Source organism: Corvus cornix, chromosome 5, assembly GCF_000738735.6.
Source record: "Corvus cornix cornix isolate S_Up_H32 chromosome 5, ASM73873v5, whole genome shotgun sequence".
NCBI classification, from domain to species: domain Eukaryota; kingdom Metazoa; phylum Chordata; class Aves; order Passeriformes; family Corvidae; genus Corvus; species Corvus cornix.
The window spans coordinates 59,290,106-59,312,071 of NC_046335.1; the positions used below are offsets into that span (position 1 = coordinate 59,290,106).

The 21,966-nt window shown below is 59.2% G+C and overlaps 3 protein-coding genes across 8 annotated transcripts; 2 read left to right on the top strand and 1 right to left on the bottom strand.

Annotated features, from left to right (window-relative positions):
- The first annotated feature begins 101 nt into the window (after nucleotides 1-101).
- SIRT3 (sirtuin 3) lies at nucleotides 102-5,526 on the top strand. 2 transcript variants are annotated; one of them, XM_039552873.1, is made up of 8 exons: nucleotides 102-172; nucleotides 361-436; nucleotides 1,954-2,145; nucleotides 2,416-2,648; nucleotides 2,766-2,866; nucleotides 3,069-3,230; nucleotides 3,566-3,775; nucleotides 5,013-5,526. In XM_039552873.1, the coding sequence occupies exons 3-8, from the start codon at nucleotides 2,099-2,101 to the stop codon at nucleotides 5,031-5,033; spliced, it is 774 nt and encodes a 257-aa protein (XP_039408807.1). In that variant the 5' UTR covers nucleotides 102-172; nucleotides 361-436; nucleotides 1,954-2,098; the 3' UTR covers nucleotides 5,034-5,526. The 2 variants fall into 2 exon arrangements, with proteins under 2 accessions (XP_039408807.1, XP_039408806.1); XM_039552872.1 differs by lacking the exon at nucleotides 102-172 and adding an exon at nucleotides 250-267.
- A 1,241-nt stretch (nucleotides 5,527-6,767) lies between these two features.
- Nucleotides 6,768-18,882, bottom strand: RIC8A (RIC8 guanine nucleotide exchange factor A). 5 transcript variants are annotated; one of them, XM_039552849.1, is made up of 11 exons: nucleotides 18,775-18,882; nucleotides 17,247-17,420; nucleotides 14,970-15,017; nucleotides 12,268-12,882; nucleotides 11,833-11,927; nucleotides 10,893-11,043; nucleotides 10,192-10,287; nucleotides 9,894-10,038; nucleotides 9,388-9,532; nucleotides 8,587-8,706; nucleotides 7,714-7,834 (listed from the first exon to the last, which is right to left on the bottom strand). In XM_039552849.1, exons 2-11 carry the CDS (start codon nucleotides 17,328-17,330, stop codon nucleotides 7,714-7,716), a joined length of 1,620 nt encoding a protein of 539 aa, XP_039408783.1. In that variant the 5' UTR covers nucleotides 17,331-17,420; nucleotides 18,775-18,882. The 5 variants fall into 5 exon arrangements, with proteins under 5 accessions (XP_039408786.1, XP_039408787.1, XP_039408783.1 ...); XM_039552851.1 differs by lacking the exon at nucleotides 18,775-18,882 and adding an exon at nucleotides 17,877-17,975; XM_039552850.1 differs by lacking the exon at nucleotides 18,775-18,882 and adding an exon at nucleotides 17,504-17,716.
- Nucleotides 18,883-18,930: 48 nt separating this feature from the next.
- On the top strand, nucleotides 18,931-20,949 carry BET1L (Bet1 golgi vesicular membrane trafficking protein like). The gene is made up of 4 exons (XM_039552901.1): nucleotides 18,931-18,967; nucleotides 19,612-19,703; nucleotides 20,402-20,458; nucleotides 20,686-20,949. The coding sequence occupies exons 1-4, from the start codon at nucleotides 18,949-18,951 to the stop codon at nucleotides 20,851-20,853; spliced, it is 336 nt and encodes a 111-aa protein (XP_039408835.1). The 5' UTR covers nucleotides 18,931-18,948; the 3' UTR covers nucleotides 20,854-20,949.
- Nucleotides 20,950-21,966: the final 1,017 nt, after the last annotated feature.

Here is a 21,966-nt window from a genome sequence, read left to right on the forward strand (position 1 = left end):
GGGGCACGCCGGGTACCGTAACGCCCCGCGCCCGCCGCCGCCGCGCACTCACTCCGCGCCGGTACCGCTGCGCCCCGCGGTCACCGCGGCAACGCCGCCGCCCCGCCAGCCCCCCGCGCCTTCCCCCGGTGCCTTTCCCCGCGCCGGAACCGCCGGAACGACCGCGGGCGGGGTGAGCGGCGGCGGGGGGCGGGAGCGCGGGCGCGCGCGCTCGCGGCAGTGCGGTAGCGGCGATGGAGCGCGGGGCGCGGGCGCTGCTGGCGGCCGGTGAGCGCCGGGGCCGGGGGGAGCCCCGGGAGCCCCGGGAGCCCCCAGCACCGCCCCCAGCACCGCCCCCAGCACCGCTCTGCTCTCTTGCAGCCTGCAGGAGCCTGTGGCAGCGCGGGGCCCGCCATGGCAGCACGGCGCGGGCCGCACGGCGCGGCGGGGACGGGAGGTAGGCGGGGAACGGGCGGCCCGGGGCCGGAGCATCCCTGCGGGAAGGGCAGGGTGGGAATCGGTGTTGGGATGGGGTGCGCTGCCGCGATGGAGGATGTCCCGTGTCCGTTTGAGCAGGGACGTCACTGTGTGAGCCAGGGCTGGCCTGGGAGCCCGCAGAGTCGGGATCTGCCGGGGAAATGTCGAGTTCAGCTCTCCGGGAACCCGGTGAGACAGGGCAGAGCCGAGTCCTTGTGACAGCAGGGAAAGGCCGTGCGGTGTCACGTCCCTGGGAAGGCACTGTCACATCCCTGTGACAGCGGGCAAGGCAGGGTCACATCCCTGGGAAAGCAGTGTCACATATCCCAGGGAAGGCAATGTCACACATCCCAGGGAAGGCAGTGTCACACATCCCAGGGAAGGCAATGTAAAACATCCCAGGGAAAGCAGTGTCACACATCCCAGGGAAAGCAGTGTCAGACATCCCTGGGAAAGCAATGTCACACATCCCAGGGAAAGCAGTGTCACACATCCCTGGGAAAGCAATGTCACACATCCCTGGGAAGGCAGTGTCACACATCCCTGTGGCAGCAGGGAAAGGCAGTGCAGGGGCACATCCCAGGGAAGGCAGTGTCACACATCCCAGGGAAGGCAATGTAAAACATCCCAGGGAAGGCAGTGTCACACATCCCAGGGAAGGCAATGTAAAACATCCCAGGGAATGCAGTGTCACACATCCCAGGGAAAGCAGTGTCAGACATCCCTGGGAAAGCAATGTAAAACATCCCAGGGAAAGCAGTGTCAGACATCCCTGGGAAAGCAATGTCACACATCCCTGGGAAGGCAGAGCTGACTACTCTGAGGCCTGGAGACACTTCCAGCTCTGTCCTTGCTCCTCGGGCTTGCCAAGCCCCAGCAGCTCTGCCGGCTCTCCCCACGCCTGCTCTGGACTGTGCACAATGCCCTGCTCCAGCAGCACTAATTTTCTGGGAGAAGAAGCTGTTCCCTGCTGATAATGAGTGTTCCTGAACTGCTAATGACTGTTCCCAGATGATAATGGCTGTTCCCAGCCCAGCTGGGCATGGGCTGCGATTCCTTGGCACAAGGACACACACAGCCCGAGGGGGAACAGGGGAACGACAGTGTCTGTGCTCACCTGGGCAGGGTCACACACCACCCTGAGAGAAACTTGTTGAACTTAGGACACAGAAGAGTCTCCTGGATCCCAGAGGAGTGTAAACCAACACTGAGACTGGTGAATTCCCAGTGGGTCCAGCCTCGTGTCCATCCCTGTCCAAAAATCCCCTCTCACAGGAACGCCGGCGATTTGGTATTTTAGATCCATGGAAGGAGGCGCAGAGGGACGTGTCTGCTCCAGGGTTTGGGTCGGATAACGGCCAGGCTCCCTCCTAGTGAAGCCCTAGCACAATCCTGCCCAGGGAAGAGCTCCCTGTGGAATTTTTGGGTGGTTTTCTCCCCCCGAGCCAAAGTCACTCTCAGTTGTCTCAGTGCTGTGCTTCCCCCTGTGCCGAGCAGGACCCAGGGCTCCAGGCCCTTCTGTCTGAGTGCGGCTGCCAGAGCCATTTGGGGCACGTGGGGAGGCGACGAGGGGAAGCAGAAGCTCACCTTGAAGGACGTGGCCGAGCTGCTCCGGAAGAAGGAATGTCGGCGCGTGGTGGTGATGGCCGGCGCCGGGATCAGCACGCCCAGCGGCATCCCGGACTTCAGGTGATGCCTCCATCCTCTGCATCCTTGGAGGGCTGAGGTCTTGTCCATGGAAGGGGTGAGTAAACATTGGAAGGGGCTGCCCGGGGAGCTGGTGGAGCCCCCATCCCTGGAGGTGTCCGAGGAACGACCGGACGTGGCACTCGGTGCTCTTGTTGACAAGGTTGGACAGGTTGATGGACCTGGAGGTCTTTCCAACCTCAGGGATCCTGGGATTCTGTCTCCAGCCCAGGTCCCACGGCAGCCCCTTTCAGGTGCCCCCTGTCCCCGCAGGTCCCCCGGGAGCGGCCTGTACAGCAACCTGGAGCAGTACAACATCCCCTACCCCGAGGCCATCTTTGAGCTGGGCTATTTCTTCGTCAACCCCAAGCCCTTCTTCACCCTGGCCAAGGAGCTCTATCCTGGCAACTACCGCCCCAATTCCGCCCACTATTTCCTCCGGCTGCTGCACGACAAGGGGCTGCTCCTGCGCCTCTACACGCAGAACATCGACGGGTTGGAGAGAGGTGAGCTCCCTCCTCCCATCCCCAGCAGCAGCACCAGGAGCTGAGGGGAGAGGCAGGAGCGGGGAGACGTGCACAGGGAGGCTCTGGCTCAGTCCTCTCCCCCACGCTGTATTCCAGCGGCTGGGATCCCTCCCGACAGGCTGGTGGAAGCCCACGGCACCTTTGCCACTGCCACCTGTACGGTGTGTCAGAGGAACTTCCCCGGAGAGGACTTCAGGGTGAGTGGGCCCAGCTGGGCATCAACACAATTAACGCAAGGAGGCATTAATTATTATCATAATGACAGGTCCCAACCTGTTTTTTTCCCCTCGGGGGCAAGAGGTTTAAGGAGGGGACCAGGTTTGGGGTTGGGCGTGTCTCTGAGGACACGTGGTGGTTCTGAACCCCTGTGACGGGCAGTTTTGGGGCGTCTCCCTTCAGGGAGATGTCATGGGGGACAGGATCCCTCGCTGCCCTGTCTGCACTGGAATCGTCAAGCCTGACATCGTGTTCTTCGGCGAGCAGCTCCCGCAGCGCTTCCTCCTGCACCTCACAGACTTCCCCATGGCAGACCTGCTCTTCGTCATCGGGACATCCCTGGAGGTCTGGGAATGGGGGAAACCCCTGGGGAAAAGGCACACCGACAACAGGGCCTGAAGGGACTCCGGAGGGGAGAGAGGGCTTAGAGGAGAAGGCGAGAAAATGGGTTAGGGAGGTGGAATTTGAGGTGGAGGGTAAGAAATAGGGCGGAGGAGCTCCAAGAGACCTTCTGGGCACCTGGAGAGCTGTGGGGCTACCTGAGGGAAGGCCACCAGGTACCTGGTGACGCTGTGACCCGTTCAGAGCCGGGGTGGCTGAGCGGTTGCAAGCCCAGTGTGCTGGGAACTGGTGCCCCTGGCAGGGTGACCGTCCCCGTGCCCCCTCGGTTACCCCCTCAGGTGGAGCCCTTTGCCAGCCTGGCCGGAGCCGTGCGCAGCTCCGTGCCCCGGGTCCTCATCAACCGGGAGCTCGTGGGCCCCTTTGCGTGGCAGCAGCGCCACAACGACGTGGCCCAGCTCGGGGACGTGGTGGGCGGCGTCGAGAAGCTGGTGGAGCTGCTGGGCTGGAGCGACGAGATGCAAACGCTGACCCAGAAGGAGAAGGAGAAGGTGGGAAGAGGCTCGGAGCCCCAGCTCCTCCCTCAGCCCCTGCGTTCCCTGTGCTGCAGTTATCCAGGGGAGTGGGTTTGTGCTTGCTGGGGTCACACCGCATAGAAGAGTGCAAAAAAACCCCAAACCGACCCAAAGCTGAGTGCTGTTTTCACAGCTGGGTGCCAGGGCAGAGCGCTGTGTGTGGTAGATGGGAAGACGTGGATCTGCCAGTCCCGAATGAGCTAGGAGCATGGAAAAGGGCAGGATTTGGGCTGGAAGCAGTGACCCCGTCAGGGACTGAAAAGCTTCCCGCTACATCACCTGCTGTGTGATTTGTTCCCAGACTAGCCCCGTAGCTGCAGCTGGAGGTGCCGATTCCAGGGGCTGGGAGTAACCAGCCAGGAAATGCCCCCGGCCAGCAGTGCCGCAACACAAAACCGGGATGTGAGGGGCTGGAAGCCCTCGCTCCATGCAGCCCCTTCATGGCTGTGCTGCCACTTCCAGAGGTTCCTCTGGAGCAATACGCAGTAGGAGAGAGGGAAGGGAGGCTCCAGGTGTGCTGAGACCCAGCCTGTGCTGCCACGGCCGGACAGGGAGTGGGGTTCCTGCTCCTGCTCCACTTGGCAGTGATGAAAGTCTTTAAACAGACTTTTTTCCCCCACCATTCTCACACCTGTCACCTTCTGGGATCTTCAGGAGTGAGAAATTGCAGGGGAACAAGCTCTTAATTACTCAGAGCTCAGTGCAGATGTTAATTACTACATTCCTGTAGACCACTGGGAGGTTTTTTCCACATTTGACATCAAACAGAGCTGTTATTTTTTAGGCATACATTGTCCAAACGTGACTCCACAAAATCTGGCTTCAGCATTCCAATTGCAACATCCAGGTTGTTCTTACTTCCCTCAGATAACGCAGCAGGAATGAGTAGGAATTCTTAGCCTGTTGGCCAGGTTTTTGATTCTTCGGTACCAACATTTTGGGGACCAGCCAGCCCTTGGCATGATGCTTGTGCTGCTCTGAATCCCTGAGGGATAATGCTGCTGCAACAGTGACAGAGGAAAACCAGTTGCGTGGAGCAGCCTGGACTAGTGGAAAAGTGTCCCTGTCCGTGGCCAGGGGTGGGACTGGATGAGCTTTAAGGTCCCTTCCAAGCCAAACCAGTCTGGGATTCTGGGATTCTGTGACTGTGGGGATGGTGCTGGGGCTGGAACGTTTGATGCTCCCTGGCCAGCACTGTGGTCTCTGTTTCCAGCTGGATGCCAAGGACAAGTAGGAAGGTGCTCCTGTCACCCCTCAGCACGTCACTGGAGGACGTCCAGCCATGAGTGTCACCAGCAAGTGTCCGAGGGCCCGGGGGCTCGTGCCAGCACATCCAGTGAGCTCTGTGTCTGCAGCTGCTGTTTGGATCTCCCTCCTTCCGAGCCATCCATCCCAGAGCCCCTCACAGACACTGGTTCCACGGAGCAGGAGCTGGAATGCCATGAGGGTCAGGCCAGGACAGACTGGAGAGTGTTTTCCAGCTCCCACCGGGCTGAGCATCCAGTTCCTGTCACAGCTCCTCCCCAGCCACTGTTCCCTTGGCCACGATCCTCAGCTGCTGCAGGCTGTGTTTAGTCTTCCATGAAATCTCTGCTAATCAGGGGACAAGCCAGGGGCGGGGGGGCTGCCCCCCATTCCCATTCCAGCTCAAGCTGCTGGGGAGTTTCTGAATCACTGGAGTGTTAATTATTTAATAATAAAGACACATAATTCGTTTCTGGATGTCACCTGAGGGGTTTTCTGTAAAGTCACACCTTCTGTTCCCACCACTGCTTCTTTCACCTGCTTTTCAGTACCTTTTTTCCCTTTTTCCCCCTCACACAAGTGCCTTTCCCTGCTGTAGATGCCATCCTGGGGGGTGGCAGCGTCACAGCACTGCAGCCATGTCCTGCTCTGTCCCAAACCTGACAGAACACAACGCAGAGCCTTATGGATCCACACTGGAAATGGTGGGGACTTCGTTTTTAACCATCCCCTGCTTCCCCCCAAAACAGAGTTCCCTGATTCTATGAACACCCCCCCCCAAAACGCCCAGTGCCAAGCTCAGCCCCTGCTCCAGGGCATTCCAGGCCAGGCCTGGCAGCTGTTCTTGGGGATTTAAGCTCTCTGGAAAATTCAAACAGCAATATCAGAAGCAATTGCATTAAAAGCACCAAACCCCCCTTTTCCTTTTGCACAGAAAGCTTGGGAAAGCTTCAGCAGCTGGGAAGGGATCAGGGGTCTGTGTCTGCACACAGAAGGGCTGGGGGGGGGTTGCTAGTTAAAAAGAGAAAGATGCAATTGGCCTAAAAGCTCACACTGTGACAGAGCAGGGCTGTCCCCAGCCCAGCAGCCTGGAATGGCACTTGGGGGTCAGTCAGGAACTAAATGGAACCACAGAATCATCCAGCTTAGAAAAGACCTCCAAAATCATCGAGTCCACCCTGTGCCCGGTCCCCACCTTGTCCCCAGCCCAGAGCACTGAGTGCCGCCTTCAGGCCTTCCCTGGACACCTCCAGGGAGGGGACTCCAAACCTCCCTGGGCAGCCCCTTCCAGTGGCTGACAGCCCTTTCCATGCGGAAATTCTTCCTTGGTGTCCAACCTGAACCTGCCCTGGCACAGCTTGAGGCCATTTCCTCCTGTCCTGTCCCTGTTCCCTGGGAGCTGCCCCCTCCTGTCAGGGATCTCCCCAGAGCCTCCTTTTCTCCAGGCTGAGCCTCCTCAGCTCCTTGTGCTCCAGACCCTTCCCCAGCTCCATTCCCTCCCCTGGACATGCTCCAGCCCCTCAATATGCTCCTTGCCTTGAGGGGCCTCAGCAGTGGAAACGGGAAAGCCAAGCAAAGCACCCCTCCAGCTCTTCACCTCCAGGACCACGTCCAGGAACACCCCTGCTCCTAAGGACACCTAAGGGCAGGAACACCTCTGCAGGATCCTCTGCCATGGGGACAGCCAGGGGGATTTCCCTGCTCGGAGGAATCACGGCCATGCTCCCACGTGTCAGGCTGGCTTTATTCTAGCGTCACTTGTGCATTCCTACTCGTGACGGGAGGTTTGGGAACTCGGGCACATGAGACCAACGGGAAGATTTTCTTTCCAAAGAAAACAGGAATAAAAATAAAGACGAGTCTACACCAGGCCCGAGAGCAGCCCCTGGGGGACACAGTGACCTGGGGACAGCGAGGAGGAGCCAAGGGCAGAGCACAGGTATTGGCCTTTCGTCTGGAAAGGGGGAGGTGGGGAGAGGCGAACGCCCAAACCCAGCTGGGTGGTGACAGGGACAGCGCCCAGTGCCAGGGAAGGGACATCGGAGCATTCCCAGCAGCCGCCCGCGCGCTCTCTCCTGCGGCCAGTGGAATGCTGGAAGCTTCCAGGGCCTGGCCGGGCTCTGCTCTGCTCACCCACACGCTCCGGGTGTGCACGGACATGGACACGGCCACCTGCACCACACCCTGCGGATGCCACTCCCGCTGGAGGCCCACACCCCTCTCTGGCAGCCCCCCTTCCCACGGCATTCCTGGGGAGCAGCCCCACTGTGGGGCCGGGCGCACACACAGCCGCGTGCACACCGGAGGCTCCGTGCATCACTGAACCGTGGTGGAGTGGCAGGAAGAGCCTCCCCCTGACTCTTCTTCCCAAACAGCACATACTTAAAAACCAAAAATCCTGCTGGAGAGTCCTGGAAGCAATTTGGAGTGTGAAATCCTCAAGGCTGCTGACAGGAGAGACCGAGGCGGAGCCAGGTCACGGAGACCTCTGGAAGGAGAGGTGGCTATGGAGCTGGGAAGGAGGCGGGTGTTCCATGTGGTGGGCTGTGAGGGGTCCAGGCTGGATCCAGATCCCACAGGGAGAGTCCTGGCGCAGTGCCAGCCCCTGGGTGCAGCACCAGTTCCGAGGGAGAGCGGCTGGAGCCCGGCTCTCCGTGGCTGGGGCCGGGTCAGTCCAGCCCCAGGTCCGAGTCGGAGGACGAGCGCTCGTCGGCGATGTTGCGGATGGCGTTCTCCATGGGCGCCAGGTTGCCGCTCGGGGTGATGCCCATGGGCTGGATCACCTTCTCCCTGCAGCCAGGGGAGAGGGGGAAGGTCGGGCGGAGCTGCAGCGGAGCACGGGAACACACCAGGAATACAGCAGGAATGTGGGGCTTGTGGAAATGGCCTGAAACACCCCCGGCACCACTAAAGATCCTGTGTGAGAAGCGGGGACAGTCCCAGCCCTAAAACTTGCAGCATGGCAAAGCAATGGCCTGGAAGCACAATCCTATTCCCTGGAATAGGCTCCCTTCTAGAGTCCTGTTCTGTGTGGTTCAGGATTCCCAGAGGGAAACCAGCACCAGGGTCCGTGCTGCTCTCCCTCCGACACATCCTGGGGTTACTTCCCTCCTACTCTCGGAAGCCTGAACTCAGCTGGGCTCCTCTGGGTCAGACACGACTGGAGAAAGCACTCCAACAGGGAAAGTGGCTAGTGGCGCTGGCTGCCATCTGTCCCCCCCATCTGTCCCCAAAATGCTGCTTCCCCCTGAGCAGCACTGCCACGACAGAGGCTGCTGTCCTTCCCAAGCACCTGGACAAAGCTGGCGAGCAGCAGGTGCTTGGGAACAGTGCAGGCACAGCGAGGAGTTCCACAGTGTCCCATCCTGCCAAAGCTGGAGGGGCTGGCAGCGCTTCCCCGGCACGTCATGGGGCCATGCTGAGGGAAGTTTCCCCACACATCCCCTACCACTCCCTCTCCTAGATCCCTTCAGGCCTTGGGAACACAGCCAAAGGAAGGTTTGTGACAGATGCACCCCCGGACACACACCATGTCCCAGTACCTGGACAACTTGTCAAACATGTTGACCAATTTCATGGCTTCGTGCTCCTTCTGCTCCTCCGTCATCCCTTCCATGGGGTTGGGCAGCTTCTCCTCCACACGTCCCGTCACGGGGTTGATGCTGCACAGAGAGCAGGGAGGCCAGGGCTCAGGAGGGGGACAGCAGGTTACAAAGGGCTGTTTGGAACCCTTCTGAGCCTCATGGAGCAGAGGAATGGCACGACAGGACTGGCTGTCACCACTGTTTGTATCCTGAGCCCCAAGTGCCATCACAGTGCTCCGAGGGCTTCTGACCTACATCCTTATAAACACCTCCCTTTTCTCCAACACCCCCTCCTGCCAATGCCACGGTGCCACTGGAAATGAGGTACACGAGGGCAGGTGACATTTCCTCCCTCTCCTCAAGGCAGGAGACAAAAGCTAATGGAGAAAATCCCAACGAACCCAACCTGCAGGGACACTGAACAGGAAGCCGGTGAGTGTGGGACACACGGGTGGGCACGGGCCTGGACCCCCACCCTCGAGACACCACCCATTGTGCAGGAAAGGAGAGACAAAGAGAAAGAAAAAGAGAGAGAAGGGGAAAAGAAAGAGAGGGAAGGGAAAAAGAGGAACCAAAAACTAGCTGGGTGTAGCAACATTGAGCTCTGGAGAGGGATAGGAGTAACGGGCACTTCCACCCCTGCTGCACGTGGAAGAGCAGAACAAGGAGATGGCAGCAGGTGCACCAAGAAGGATAAAGCAGGAGTGGGAGGAAGGTGAGGGAGGAGGGGAGCTCTAGAGGGGGAGCAGATCTCTTTACTTGGGCTTTGCCTCTTTGTACTCCTCCGTGTCCGTGTCTTCATCCTCCGAGTACTCCCCCTCTTCCCGGCCGCCAGCCATGAGGCCCCGTGCCGCCAGCAGCCCCGCGGCATTGCCGTAGCCCGTGTACTTCACAAAGCGGGACACTGCCGGGAGAAGGGACAGACGCCACGCTGGGCTCCCCCCGCCGCCAGCCCCGTGTTCCCCGCCAGCCCCAGCAGCGCGGTTGTGCCGTGCCTCCAGGCCACGGAGACACGGAGATGCTGACAGGGAGCAAGGCCCATGTGTGGGGGCTGAACGGGGGCCAGGCTGCGTGCAGGGGGCTGGGCTGTCCTCCAGCACAGCCTGTCCCTCGCCGCTGGCCTGCGAGGCACCACCTCCTTCCCACAGAGCTCCTGGAGCGCTCCCCTTTTCCCCCACTCGGCAGGGCTGTCCCAAAGGGAAGGCAGAAGCCCTGCAGAGGGTCCCCGTCCCAGGGTCTCCCTGTGGAAGCCCCACAGGACTCACCGCTCTCCTTGCAGAGCACGAAGAGGAACTCGGCGGCGCAGTGCTTGACGTCGGTGTCGATGTGGGTCATGAGCCTCACCAGCTTGTTCCGCAGGGAATTCCCCACCTCCGGCCGGTTCCGCACGTCCCGCAGTGGCGGCAGCACCTGCAGGGCCACAGCGAGGGTGACGGGTCGCTGCGGGTGCCACAGGCCTCAGCCACCCCCGGCAGGACCCAGAGCGTGGCCATAGGCAGGGCTTTGCTCGTCTGCGCTCCCCTCAGGGCAGCACCCCGGAACGTGGGGCTGAGCACAGCCTACCCTGGCCTTCAGGAACTTCCTGGTCTGCCGGTGGACCCGGGCGCTCTCCGTCAGCAGGTTCAGCACAGGGGTCAGGTTCTCCTTCAGCTTGTGGCCCTGCAGAAACATCCCCAGAAGGAGCAGCACGTCAGTCATGCTGAGCTCAGCTTGTGTGGCTCATGCTGGAGAACACGAGCACAGACCATCAGGGAGATGGATGGACACGGAGCTTCCCGACCTCTGCCACAGGCATTCAGTGCCTCCTCCCTCCCCACACCACTCGCTGTGGCACAGGCAGTGCCAGAAATACTTGGGCCGGGCATCCAGGGCAGAGAAGTGCAGTGGTAGAATTTGGAGGCCCTTTGGAACAACTCCAGAGGCTGAAAACTGTACTCAAGTTTGAAAGTAACACCAACTCAGGCTTCCAGAGCTGCCCACTGGATCACTGCTGAGTGAAACAGGGCTGATTTTTCAATCACCCAGTTAATTATCAGCTAATCATCCCCTGTTCCACTGATCTCACTGCCTGCAGCCCTCAAAGCAATGGCAGTCACCTTCCCAGTCCAGAGATGCTGGTTTAGTCCCACCAACCACAGCTCTGCCAAAGGCTGTCCCCCCTACAAAGGGCTAACTGCAAACCAAGCGTGGTGCTCCCACCAGGCTCTTCCAGGCTGAGGGAAAGGTGCCCTGGACCTGTGGGAAGCAGTGGCCCCAGCACTCACCCTGTCCAGGCGCCGCTCCAGGAAGTCCAGGAGGATGCTGACCGCATCCATGTTGACGCCCATGTACTCCAGCGAGCCCGGCTGCACTTTGGGAGTCAGCAGCACATCCAGACACTTCAGGGGCAGGTTGCCCAGCAGGTTGACCGTGTGGCTGCACGTGTGGAAGAGAAGAGAAGTGAACACACAGTGACGGGGCTTTGCTCCCAGAAGTTCTCCAGCTCTGCAGAAACGAAGGCCCGTCATTAACTTGTGGGAGTGTGAGGACCCTGCGATCCGAGTTCTCCTGGAGCATCTCAAGCTCCTCACACCGCTGAAAGGGAATAACTTGAAACACTTTTTGGGCAGCTGAACTATATGCTGAGAGTCCAAGAGACTTCAGTGACAACTGAGAACCCATATATCTAGACACAGAGCCAAGCAGGACCAATCTGGGTGGTCCAAGGTCTGTCTGTGGAGTCTCCTGCTTCACTCCTCATCCTGACGTTCCACGCCAGCACTGCTTGGGATCCCCCTGACTATGTGTTCTTGGGGACAAGGCAGTGCCGCCTGCTCCGAGCCGAAACCCCTGCACCAATAACGCCCGGCAACATGACAGCCAACTTCTCAGCATGGCTTAAGGCTAATTAAGGCCACCTCATGGACTTTTTAATTAAAGCAGCACACTTCTTCTCTGGCCAGTTGCCCACTGAGGTGGATGTCACCGCTGGGACAGCCTGACACAGGACATGGAACAAGATCTCAGGGGCCAGGAGGCCGTGGTATTCCCACATGGCATTCCCAGGGCAGGAAAAGCTGTTTCTGAGTTCCGGGAGCGTGAGGGATCCCCAGGCCAACCCCAAGAGCTGCTGGTCAGCAGGGTCCCTCCCAAACGCCCAAGGTCAGGCAGGATGTGCCTGGGGGAGCTGGTGAAGCTGCAGGTGAAGCTCTTCCCAACACAGACCTGTGGAACTCCTCGGTGCGGTCCTCGCCGTCGGCGGAGATCATGAGGCAGTGGCGCAGGAGGGCACCCAAATGCCGGTACAAAGCAGCATCTTCCTGGCCCCAGCATGGAGAAAGGAACAGCTCCATCAGCAAAGGGGATCCCACACACCCCAGAGCCTGCAGCCTATCCCCCCCCAGCAGCCTGACCATGGACTGCAGGGCGCTCCAAGGGAAGCAGACTCTCAATTCTCCCTTTGGGAATGCTCTAAAAGCACAGGTAAAGTCAGGGGTGATACTGCACTGGACAGAGGCAGTGCCCCAAGGACACCCGAGGCCCTCACCGCCCTGAGGGTGCACAAGGACCAGCCTGGGACACGAGGAAACGCAAGGGAGGAGAAAACCTGCAAAGCCAGAGCCCGGAGACACGTGAATGCCCTGGGCCCAAGGAGCTCACCTCGTCCACCTCCCTCTTGCTGGAATCAAAGGTGATGTTGAACAGCACTTTGAGGATCTCCATGGCTCGCTCCGTCTCCTGCCGCGGCAAAGGCGGGAGAAGTCCCTCCTCAGTGGCAACTTCGTAGGGGTCCAACCACTTGACGCTGAGGGTGAGCTCCAGGGTGTCTGTCATGAGGCTGATGCCTCGGAGCTCCTGGGCGAGCTGCTGCCGGACGTCCACCCTGAGGGCCGTCAGCAGGAACAGCAGGCGCAGGTCGAAGAACTTGATGTCGTGAGGAAGACTGCGCTCGTTGTAGAGCTTGATGCGCCGGGCCAGCCCCACCACCAGCCGCCCCTCTGCCGTCAGCTCCTGCGCCATGGCGCTGCTGAACACAATGTTGCACAGGCATTTCAGGGATTCCAGGATTACATCCAAGTCTGGGACCTCCCGGATGAGCTCCTCCGAGTAATCGATGCCGGCGTGCCTGGAGAGGGTCTTCAGGCCTTCCTTGGTGGTGAAAGGGTCGAGGCAGTGCTTGTCCCGGGACAGGATGCGGATGCTCTCCAGGCAGGTGACCTGGCAGGACGGCTGCAGCTCCCTCTCCAGGAACCTGATCAGCAGCTGGGCCATTTTCTGTGCAGTTGGAAACAAGCAATGCCTTGGATACTGATGCTTCCCAGCGCTCCCTCCGGCCCTAGCGTGCTCTGCCCTGGACAACAGCAGTGTCACCTGGGCCCACTCAGGTGTGCACTCGGCAGCACTCGGGAAGTGCCTGGATCTGGCATTGATCCTGACCAGTTTGGGCAAGAACAACCAGGAAAAAAATGTCTTGCAGAGGGTATTGGGTGTAGAGGGAGAGCACAAACAGGTCCCTGTGGTGGCTCTGCCCTGGTGAGGATGGTTCAGGCTGGCAGGGCCGACCTGCCCCCCTGCACAAGGGAGGGACACAGGACCCAAGGGAGGTGAAGAGAGCACGTGGTGCCTTGGGAAAAGAGGTGAAGGGACCTCAGGAGATTCAAATAAGCAGCATCTCCTCAATTTCAGTGCTGTCTGGAGCCCTACTGGCCCAGATCCTCCATGGGTACAGACTGGCAGCGCCCCACTAACACAATTCACGGGAGCTGCAAAGCTCATGGGGAACAGTGAGTCACGGAGCAGCACGAGAGCACAGGTAAGGCCTCACAGACACGGGCAGCTCAGGCTGAACCACGTGTGGCAACACTTGACGTCACAGCAGTAACCCACACACACCGCTGCAGGAGCCCACCGGACCTCAAACACAACACAGCTCAGAGCACAGGTCTTCCTGTGACGTTACAAGAGTGAAAGAACCCAAAAATGAGGTTTGTAACTAGCCTAACACAGCCCCATTGGTTACACTTCGAAATAATCAGAGAATCATTAAGGTTGAAATCATTAATCATAATCATTAGTCATTATTCATAATCATCCAGGTTGGAAAAGACCTCCAAGACCATCAAGTCCAACCTGTGACCAATCAGCACCTTCACCACCACACCAGGCCACGTCCAGGCGTTCCTTGAATACCTCCAGAGACAGACAATGACCACACCACCTCCCTGGGCAGCCCCTTCCAATGCCTGACCGCCCTTCCCATGAAGAAATTCCTCCTGATGTCCAACCTGACTCTCCCCTGGTGGAATGAAACTGCTGCGGGAAGGAATGAAGAAAAACTGAACTTCCGTCCCTAATGCGAGGCTCGTGATGCGCCCCACACTCACATCCTGGGGAAATGAGGAAGTACAGCTGCTCTCTTCTCCTTCCTCACACAGAGACAGAGCTTCAGGTTCAGCCCCAGCAACCAAAGCCTCGGGCTGGCTCAGGAGAAAGAGATCTCGGGGTGTGTGCCTGAAGCTGAACCATCTGAACACCCAAGCACCAGGAGCTGGTGGTGATGCTCAACTCGTATTTGGGGCATACACCCCAAAAGTGGGACCCTATGCCCAGAGCCATGCTCTGTGTGACTGTCCCAGCTCAAGCAGCGGGTCAGTGCAAGGCAAAGAGCTCGGATCTCATCAGATCCAGTCCCACGTTTCAGGCTGTGCCTGGAACACTCCGTGGGGCCGCAGCTGGCCCTGGCACAGCCAAAGGAGGCCCCGCTCTCCGCCCGGGTCAGCTGGCCTGTACTTGCTGTGCTAACACAGGCATTGGCACCATCCACCAGTGAACTGACCACAGAACTGAGCCAGCTGGAAAACAATCCAAAGAAAACAGTCATCCTTGCGGCAGAACAGCCAGGCTGAGGCCTGCCCTGGCACGAAGAGCTGCAGGAGCAGGAATGAGCAGGCAGAGTGCTCCTTCCCTCCAAGTGCCAGGTTATACCAGCTTAAAGGATCTGCTGACACACAGCTCCGGGCAAATCCCGCTGCTGGCTGCCAGCAGAGCCCCTGGCCCTCCCCCGGAGCTGGCACAGCTGTGATCCCTGCCCGGAGGCCCCAGGGATCACAGCCGTGGCTGGCACTATGTGGGTCATGGAACCACTGCTAATGCCGGACGGATGCTGCCCTTTATCCAAACCGCCAACTCCTGATGCAAAAAACACAGCCAGGCACTCCAGGCACACCACTCCCTAACCAAGTTAATGGAAAACTCTCATTTCCTCTCCTGTGGGAGCTGCTTGCCAAGCCCAGCTGGACATGAGTACGGAGCAGCAGATTTACACGCCGACCAGAGGAGAAAAGCAAGCAGCGTGTGCCTACCTTCCTCTCTTCCCGCTCCTCATCCTCGAAGGTGAAGCACTGAGATTTCTGTGGGAGAAACAAAACCAATCAGAATAAGGAATAGGTTAAAACTCCATGGGACCAGGGCAGGGACATTCAGCTGGAAAGCAGCGGGTCCGAAACACGCTGCAACAGCAAACAGACCATCTCCTGACAGCCCCCCGCTTCCATTCTGGGCATCACCCCCGGATCCACAGCACCAGTGGAATGCCACTGGGTTTAGTTTAAATACTGCAGCAGCACAGTGGGTATTCATCCCAATCCCAGTATCCCGTCAGAGCCGGTAATTCCCCTGCTCAGCGACACCACTGAGCTGTGCCTACACGTCTCCCCTTGACATTTACTATTCCTTTTCCTGACCAAAGGAAGTCCTGTCTCTCTGGCACATGGGAATGGATCCTCGTGGTTATCTAGGCCGTTCTTTAAACACCAGGGACTTGATCTCCACACTCCATCCTGCCCCCTGCCTAACAAACACTCCTGATCTCCATTCATCGGGCTTCTCTCGCTGTTTTGGTTGCTCTTCACTGACAGTCTCCTTCCTGGCCAAACCTGCTCCCACAGAACTGGAGAGCACAGGAGAGCACAGGTGCCGGGGGAAAAGCAGCACTTCCCAGTGACTGAGGCAATCCTTGCTCATACCAAGAGAGAGTTTGATGCTAGCTTGGAGAACGAAAACTGATGAAGCACTGATCCTGTGTGTGCAGTCACCGAGAGCCCGGGGACGGGACTGGTCTGTCCAGTCTGGAAGCAGCGATGGACACAGTGCCTGGAGCAGCCCCGGGCGTGGGGCTGTGTGGGAGCTCCAGGAGCTGATCCACCCACAGGCTGTTGGACCACGTTGCCAGGAGCTGGAGGCTGGGTCCCGGCACCGCTGTGACCCACAGGCAGGCTGCTTGTTCTTCCCTCAGCGCATCCTCTCTGCAGGCTGTAATCCCATTTGGGGGTGTTTTGGCCGCACCTGGGGTTTTGCTTTAGCTGTAGTTTATTCCCAGCAACCAAAAACTGTATGCACGACAGTGAATTAAAATAAATCCGCAGGAAAAGGATACAGACCCATCAGTCTTGCAGCAGAAGCGATGCCAGGCCGTGCCAGGTTTATCTGCAGTTTCATAATCCTCTTTGACTGCTCCATTTCCTCCAGATGGGCCAGCAAACCCTGTGGTTCCAGTTCCCTAGGCCCGATACCCCGGGAAGGACCCAGCTGGGGGAATCCAACAGGAGATATCGTGGCTTGGGGGGCACACAGACACTGTTTGCACCCTCCTGAGGACTCCAGTGCTGCACCTGCTGCTGGTGCTGTTAATCCCCAGTGCTGTCCTTAACAGGCACCTGCTCCTTCTTGGCCAATACCTCCCCATTCCAAATCCGACTGTCAGGAATAGTTCCACACATTCTCTCACACGCTCTTGCAAAATATTCCTCAGGTTTTCCCTGCTGGCTTCCACCTACTCCAGAGCCTGGTGCAGAGTGAGTCAGAGTGATCCACAGGGCCAGCCCCTCCCAGGGGAAACCTCCGAAGGAAATTTCCCTGACAACCAGAGTCGGTGTCAAGCAGGATTTCACAGAGCCATAGAATATCCTGAGCGGGAAGGGATCCATAAGGATCAGCCAGTCCAACTCCTGCCCTGCACACACACCCCAACAGTTCCACCCTGTGCCTGTTGTCCAAACGCTCCTGGAGCTCCAGGCAGCCTTGGGGCCATGACCATTCCCTGGGGAGCCTGCTCGGTGCCTGAACATCCTCTGGGAGAAAGAACCTTCTCCTAATATCCAACCTAAACCTCTCCAGCTCTTCCCTTGGGTCCTGTCACTGGCCACAGAGAGCAGAGATTGGAGCTGCCCCTCCAGAGGAAGCTGTAAACAGCTGAGGTCTCCCCTCAGTCTCCTTTCTCCAAGCAGAGATTTACCACCACGGATAATCTTTTCTCACTTTAAGGCTAGAAATGCTCCCACCTCTGCTCCCAGATCACTGGGGTTTGATATTCCATATTCATTATTTCCTGCTTTCAGAGCCGTGCCGGTACGAGATCCCAGCAGTCACCTCTAATCATCTTTGCCTTGCAAATCCCAACATTGTTTCACCTGCAGCTCCCCCCTGGCCTCTCTCAGCACCTCCAAAACTGCCTTAACATTAAAGCTCCTCCTACTCGGTCCTCACGCTGACTCTAATTTCCCGGCCAGGTATTACTTGGGATCTGGACAATAATTTTTTTAGGAGTCCCTGATTTGAGGGAGGGGTTGATGCTCACTCACCTCTTGGTTGTAGACCTGGAGAACCTTGAGAACTGTGTCCTGCTCCCCGCTTTCCAGCGTGGATACCACAGCCTGGAGCTCCATTATCCCAACAGCTCAGCTACGGTGCAGCCCGGAGGAAGGGGAGCGAGGGGACTTCCAGGGTGATGGAAAAGCACCTCGGCACACCGATCTCTGAGAAGGAAGAGAGAAATGGGTGGGGAGAGCAAGGAGGGAAAAAACGCAGCACAAAAAAAATCCCCAGTGATATTGCTCACGCTGCTGCATCCATAAAAGTGGAGCGGATGGATAACCCGAGCAAAGCCAGCAGCCAGCTTCCTCTCTCTCTCCGGCTAATCCTCTTCTTCCTCGCTCTGCTTTTCAATGTTTCATATACGCCCTCCCAGGAAAGCACTCAGGGAAAACCTTCCCCCCACCAGCCGGGGATTAACGCGGAGCAGATAACAGCAGCTCCCCGAAATAGCTCCCTGCCTCCTCCTCCTCCTCCCCGCCTGCCCTGATTTCTGCTGCCGCACGGGGCGGGGAGGGGGGGGGGGAGAAATAATAAATAAAGCCAGAAACATTCCCGTGGAGCGACAAGGGATGGAGCGGCCAGGCGGGAGAGCATCCTCCGGCTCCAGGCGGAGCTACCTTCGCAGGTGGCGGGGAGCAGCCGAGCGGGGCTTGCTGGCGGGTTGGATTATGGCCGGTGCCTGCAGGCGCAGCCACAAGCCCCCCGGGCGAGGATGTCCGTGCCGACACTGCCAGCGAGCAGCAGATGCGCGGCACCGCGCGGTGCTTCTGGACGCGGCACCGGTTTAGCGGCTCACGGAGCCACGCGAGCCCACGGTGCGGGGGGGACGTGACTCCCATCGGGGGGAAATCCAGCAGGTTTGGGCTCGGACATGTGTCCGGCTTCTGTGTTCCCAGGGGGATGAGGCTGAGCTGGCCACACCGACCTCAGCAAACCGGGAGCCCAGGCCCAGAGCCCCCGGGGTTTGGGAATCACACACATTTGGGAATGTTCCCTCCTGCCCACGCAGCCCCAGAGGGGCTTCTTGGGGGGACCAAAGGAGGCAGATCCTGCATTTTGGAAGGCGGAAACCTGCGGAGACAGGAGGCTGGGCTGGCCGGGGACAGGGACACAGCATCCCCATGCCTAGGGGCTGGCATGGAGGGGATCCACCTCTGCTTTCGGGGGGATGGCACGAGCCAATGGATCATTGGGCATATCCCCCTTTTCCATACTCCTGCTGGCTCCTCACGCTGCCACCTCCTTCTCCCACCATTTCGGTGCATTCCAAACCCCCCTTTTTGCCCCCAAAACCCTATTTATGTCCCTAAACCCCTACTTTCCCCCCCCAACCTCTGTTTTTGTCCCAAGACCCCAAATTATTTCCCCAAAACTTCTTTTTGTCCCCAGACTCCTATTCTTGTCCCCGAAGCCCTGCATTTGTCCCCAACCCCCCCATTTTTTGGTCCCCAAGCCCCTACTCGCCCCCGCAGCCCCGTGTCCCGCCCCTGAGCCCGGGCAGGGCACTGGCCGTACCTGCGGCCCGGGATCGCTCGGGGGCAAGTTCCAGCCCTTCCGCCCCGGCCCGGGCGAGCGGCCCGAGGGTCCCGGTGCCGGGGGGAAGGAGGAGGAGGAGGAGGAGGAGGAGGAAGAGCGGGCGGACATTTCGTGGCGGCTCCGCCCGGCGGGGCGGGCCGGGCCGGGGCGGCCATGGCGGAGCGGGGCCGAGGTGAGGGGACAGCGACAGCCACGGGGACAGGTTTGGGGGGCAGAAGGGGCTGGAGGGGCTCAGAGGGAGGAGGAGCCCCGATCCTACTGAACCCCACGGGGCCTCTTGCAGTGCCCCGATTTCCCCCCTATAGCCCCGGAATCGCACCCCCGTAACCCACAATTGCCGCCCTGCGCCCTTTTTGGGATCCTCAGCTGCACCCCCCCAACCCTTAATTGCCCCCCCTAAGCCCTTAATTGTCCTCCTGAAGCCCCATAAGCTCTAAGCAGCCCCTGGAGCCCCCAGCTGCCCCCATAACCCCTGACGGCCCCGGCGCTCCTCACCCCCGGAGCCCCGCAGCGGGGGCGATGCCGACAGACCCCAACACGGGCGAGGGGCAAGGGGCCCGGCTGTGCCGTGTGCCACCCAAACCTCCCCCGCGGATCTCCCCGGGCGCCGAGGCCCCGAGCCGCTGCTGGGCCGTGCTGCCAGTTCGGGGTGCAAGTCTGGCTTCTTGCCCTGGCCTCTTTGGGGAGAGTCGGCGGTGTTTTGGTCACACTTTCAGAGGGTTCCGCGGCGCGAACCGTGCCGGGAGGGGCTGTGATGGGAACAGACCCGTGCTGTGGCAGGGCAGGGACACGTGTGCTCCTCCTTCTTCTCCCCAGGGCAGAGCCCGAGCGCCATGGAGGACCTGCTGGATGTGGAGAACAAGCGGATGGCCGACAGCCTGGCCAGCAAGGTCACCAGGCTGAAGTCGGTGAGTGCCGAGGTGACATCAGGCGTCGAGGTGACATCAGGCGTCGAGGCTCCGGTTACCTGGGGGTCCTGCAGGGGATCGCAGAACCTTGGAAAGGCTTGGGTGGGAAAGGGCCTTAAGGCTCATCCGGTCCCACCCCTCTGCCATGGGCAGGGACACCTATCCACCAGACCAGGTTGCTCCAAGCCCCTGTCTGACCTGGCCTTGATCACCTCCTAAGCTCACCTCCTTGGGGAAAATTTCACCAAGAAAAGGCAGGTAGATTAATTTGGGGAAATACCTGTGTCTCTGTGCAAGGGTTCTTAAAGCTGGGTTGCTCTTACTGGCATCAAACACTCTGATTCAGAGCTTTAAGCTCTAAATTACTATTAAAAATTTAGTGCAAACCGTGAAAGAAGTCATTGACTCACCATGTAAAAGGGCAGACTGAATTCCTGCCATTGTGTCCCAGGGCTTAAACTCCCCTGTCCTTTACCTGACAGATTTAGACAGTCAGGCTTTGTTTTCAGAGCTGGAAAAGTTCATCTGCCTGACGGGGAAATGCGAATCATTTTCCTTGTTCCTGCACCAGACAAGGCCCTGTGTGTCTGTTGCAGCTGGGAAAGCAGCAGCTTGTTTGAATAATTTGCATTTCAGATTTTAGAGGTCCTCTGGACATTAAAAGCTCATTAATGCCCATTTCCTGCCTTGCCCTGCAGCTGGCTCTGGATATCGACAAGGATGCTGAGGAACAGAACCACTACCTGGACGGCATGGTAAGGATCTGGGAAACGGGGCACGGGGCTTTCTGTGGCAATCAGGGATCGGGGTGAGAGGTGGGATGGCAAAGGCCCTGAAGGGAGAAGCCCTAAATCAGCCCAATCGGCGCTTGTAGGGGCGTCCTGTGCGGGGCCTGGAGTCGGGCTGGCTCATCCCTGTGAGTCCCTCCTGTTCGGGATGTCCCGTGGCTCTGCAATGCCTGCAGCGTGTGCTTTCCCGCCAGGACTCGGATTTCCTGAGCGTGACGGGGCTGCTGACGGGCAGCGTGAAGCGCTTCTCCGGCATGGCGCGCTCCGGCCGCGACAACCGCCGGCTGCTCCTCGCCGTCTCCGTGGCGCTCGTCCTCATCTTCTTCATCCTCTACTACCTGGTGTCCCGGGCAGGGACCTGAGCCCGGCCTGGGAGGGCGTCCCAGGGTGTCCCAGGCCAGACCCCGCCACCCACAGACCTGTCCGCGCGTTTCCAGAGGAGCCTCCAGCCACACCTCCGCCTTCCGAGCGACTCTTCCTCCCTCCAGCTCCTCGTTGTCGCTCCAGCAGGGCCCAGACAGCTCTTCCAAAACAAGTTTGGCTCCAAAGGGATCTTCACGTCTGCCGTGATTTTGGGGTCGTGGCTCCTGCCTTGTGGGCTGTTTCTAAGGGCCACGGCCGCATCGCCGCCCTCGCCGAGACCAGGAGCCAACGAATCCAGGCACTGGTGGTGGATGCTCCATAGCCCAGCTGAGCTGTGCGAGCTGTAGGATTTAGGATGCTGATCTGTGGGACTTGGGAGTACTGGGGTGTGACTTACATTCCTGTGGCCGCTCTCCCTTTCCCTGGGACTTGCAGACCGTATCCCTGGGCTGAGAGGAGACCTGTGCTGCTTTCAGGTGGAATTAGCAATGGATCTGGGCCTGGGCTGGGTCAGATCGTGGCAGGAAGGAGCTGCAGAGGAGCAGGGTTAAGTCCTGGCTCGGTTGTCTGCGTCATCCTTGTGGGCAAACCGGGCTGGAGCCTGCGGGAGGGAGGGCCACGGTCCATAGCCACGTGGGTTAGCCCGTGCATGGAACCCTCCAGAAGCTTCCCACGCGCGTGCCGGGGAGGTCACCGAACCGGGGTAAAGGAATCTGGTGGCAGAAGGTCCAGCTGGTTGTGGTTACTGTGGCAGCCTGGTTTTAGAGCGCTTTGGGGATGTGTTGTGCCAATAAAGCAGAGCCTGAGGTGAGGTGGAATTCCCCCTGCAGTGCTGTCGGGGGTGGGGGCAATCAAGGAGGGATTTGCTGATTGGTTTATGGATTTAGAAGGTACGAAAGGAACGCCTGCCTTGCCTTGGGGGGGTCTTTGCTTATTTGCTTCTCCCTTCCTGTAGCAACCAGGGCTCAGCCATTCCTCTGCCTCTGGTTTAGACTCCCCAGCAAACCGTCTTCATGGATGGCTGGTGTTCCTTTGCCTTCTCCCCATTCCCACTGGGAATTCCTTTGCCCTGGGGCTAACTCAGGTCCACAGCTACAACGGGAATGTTGTCC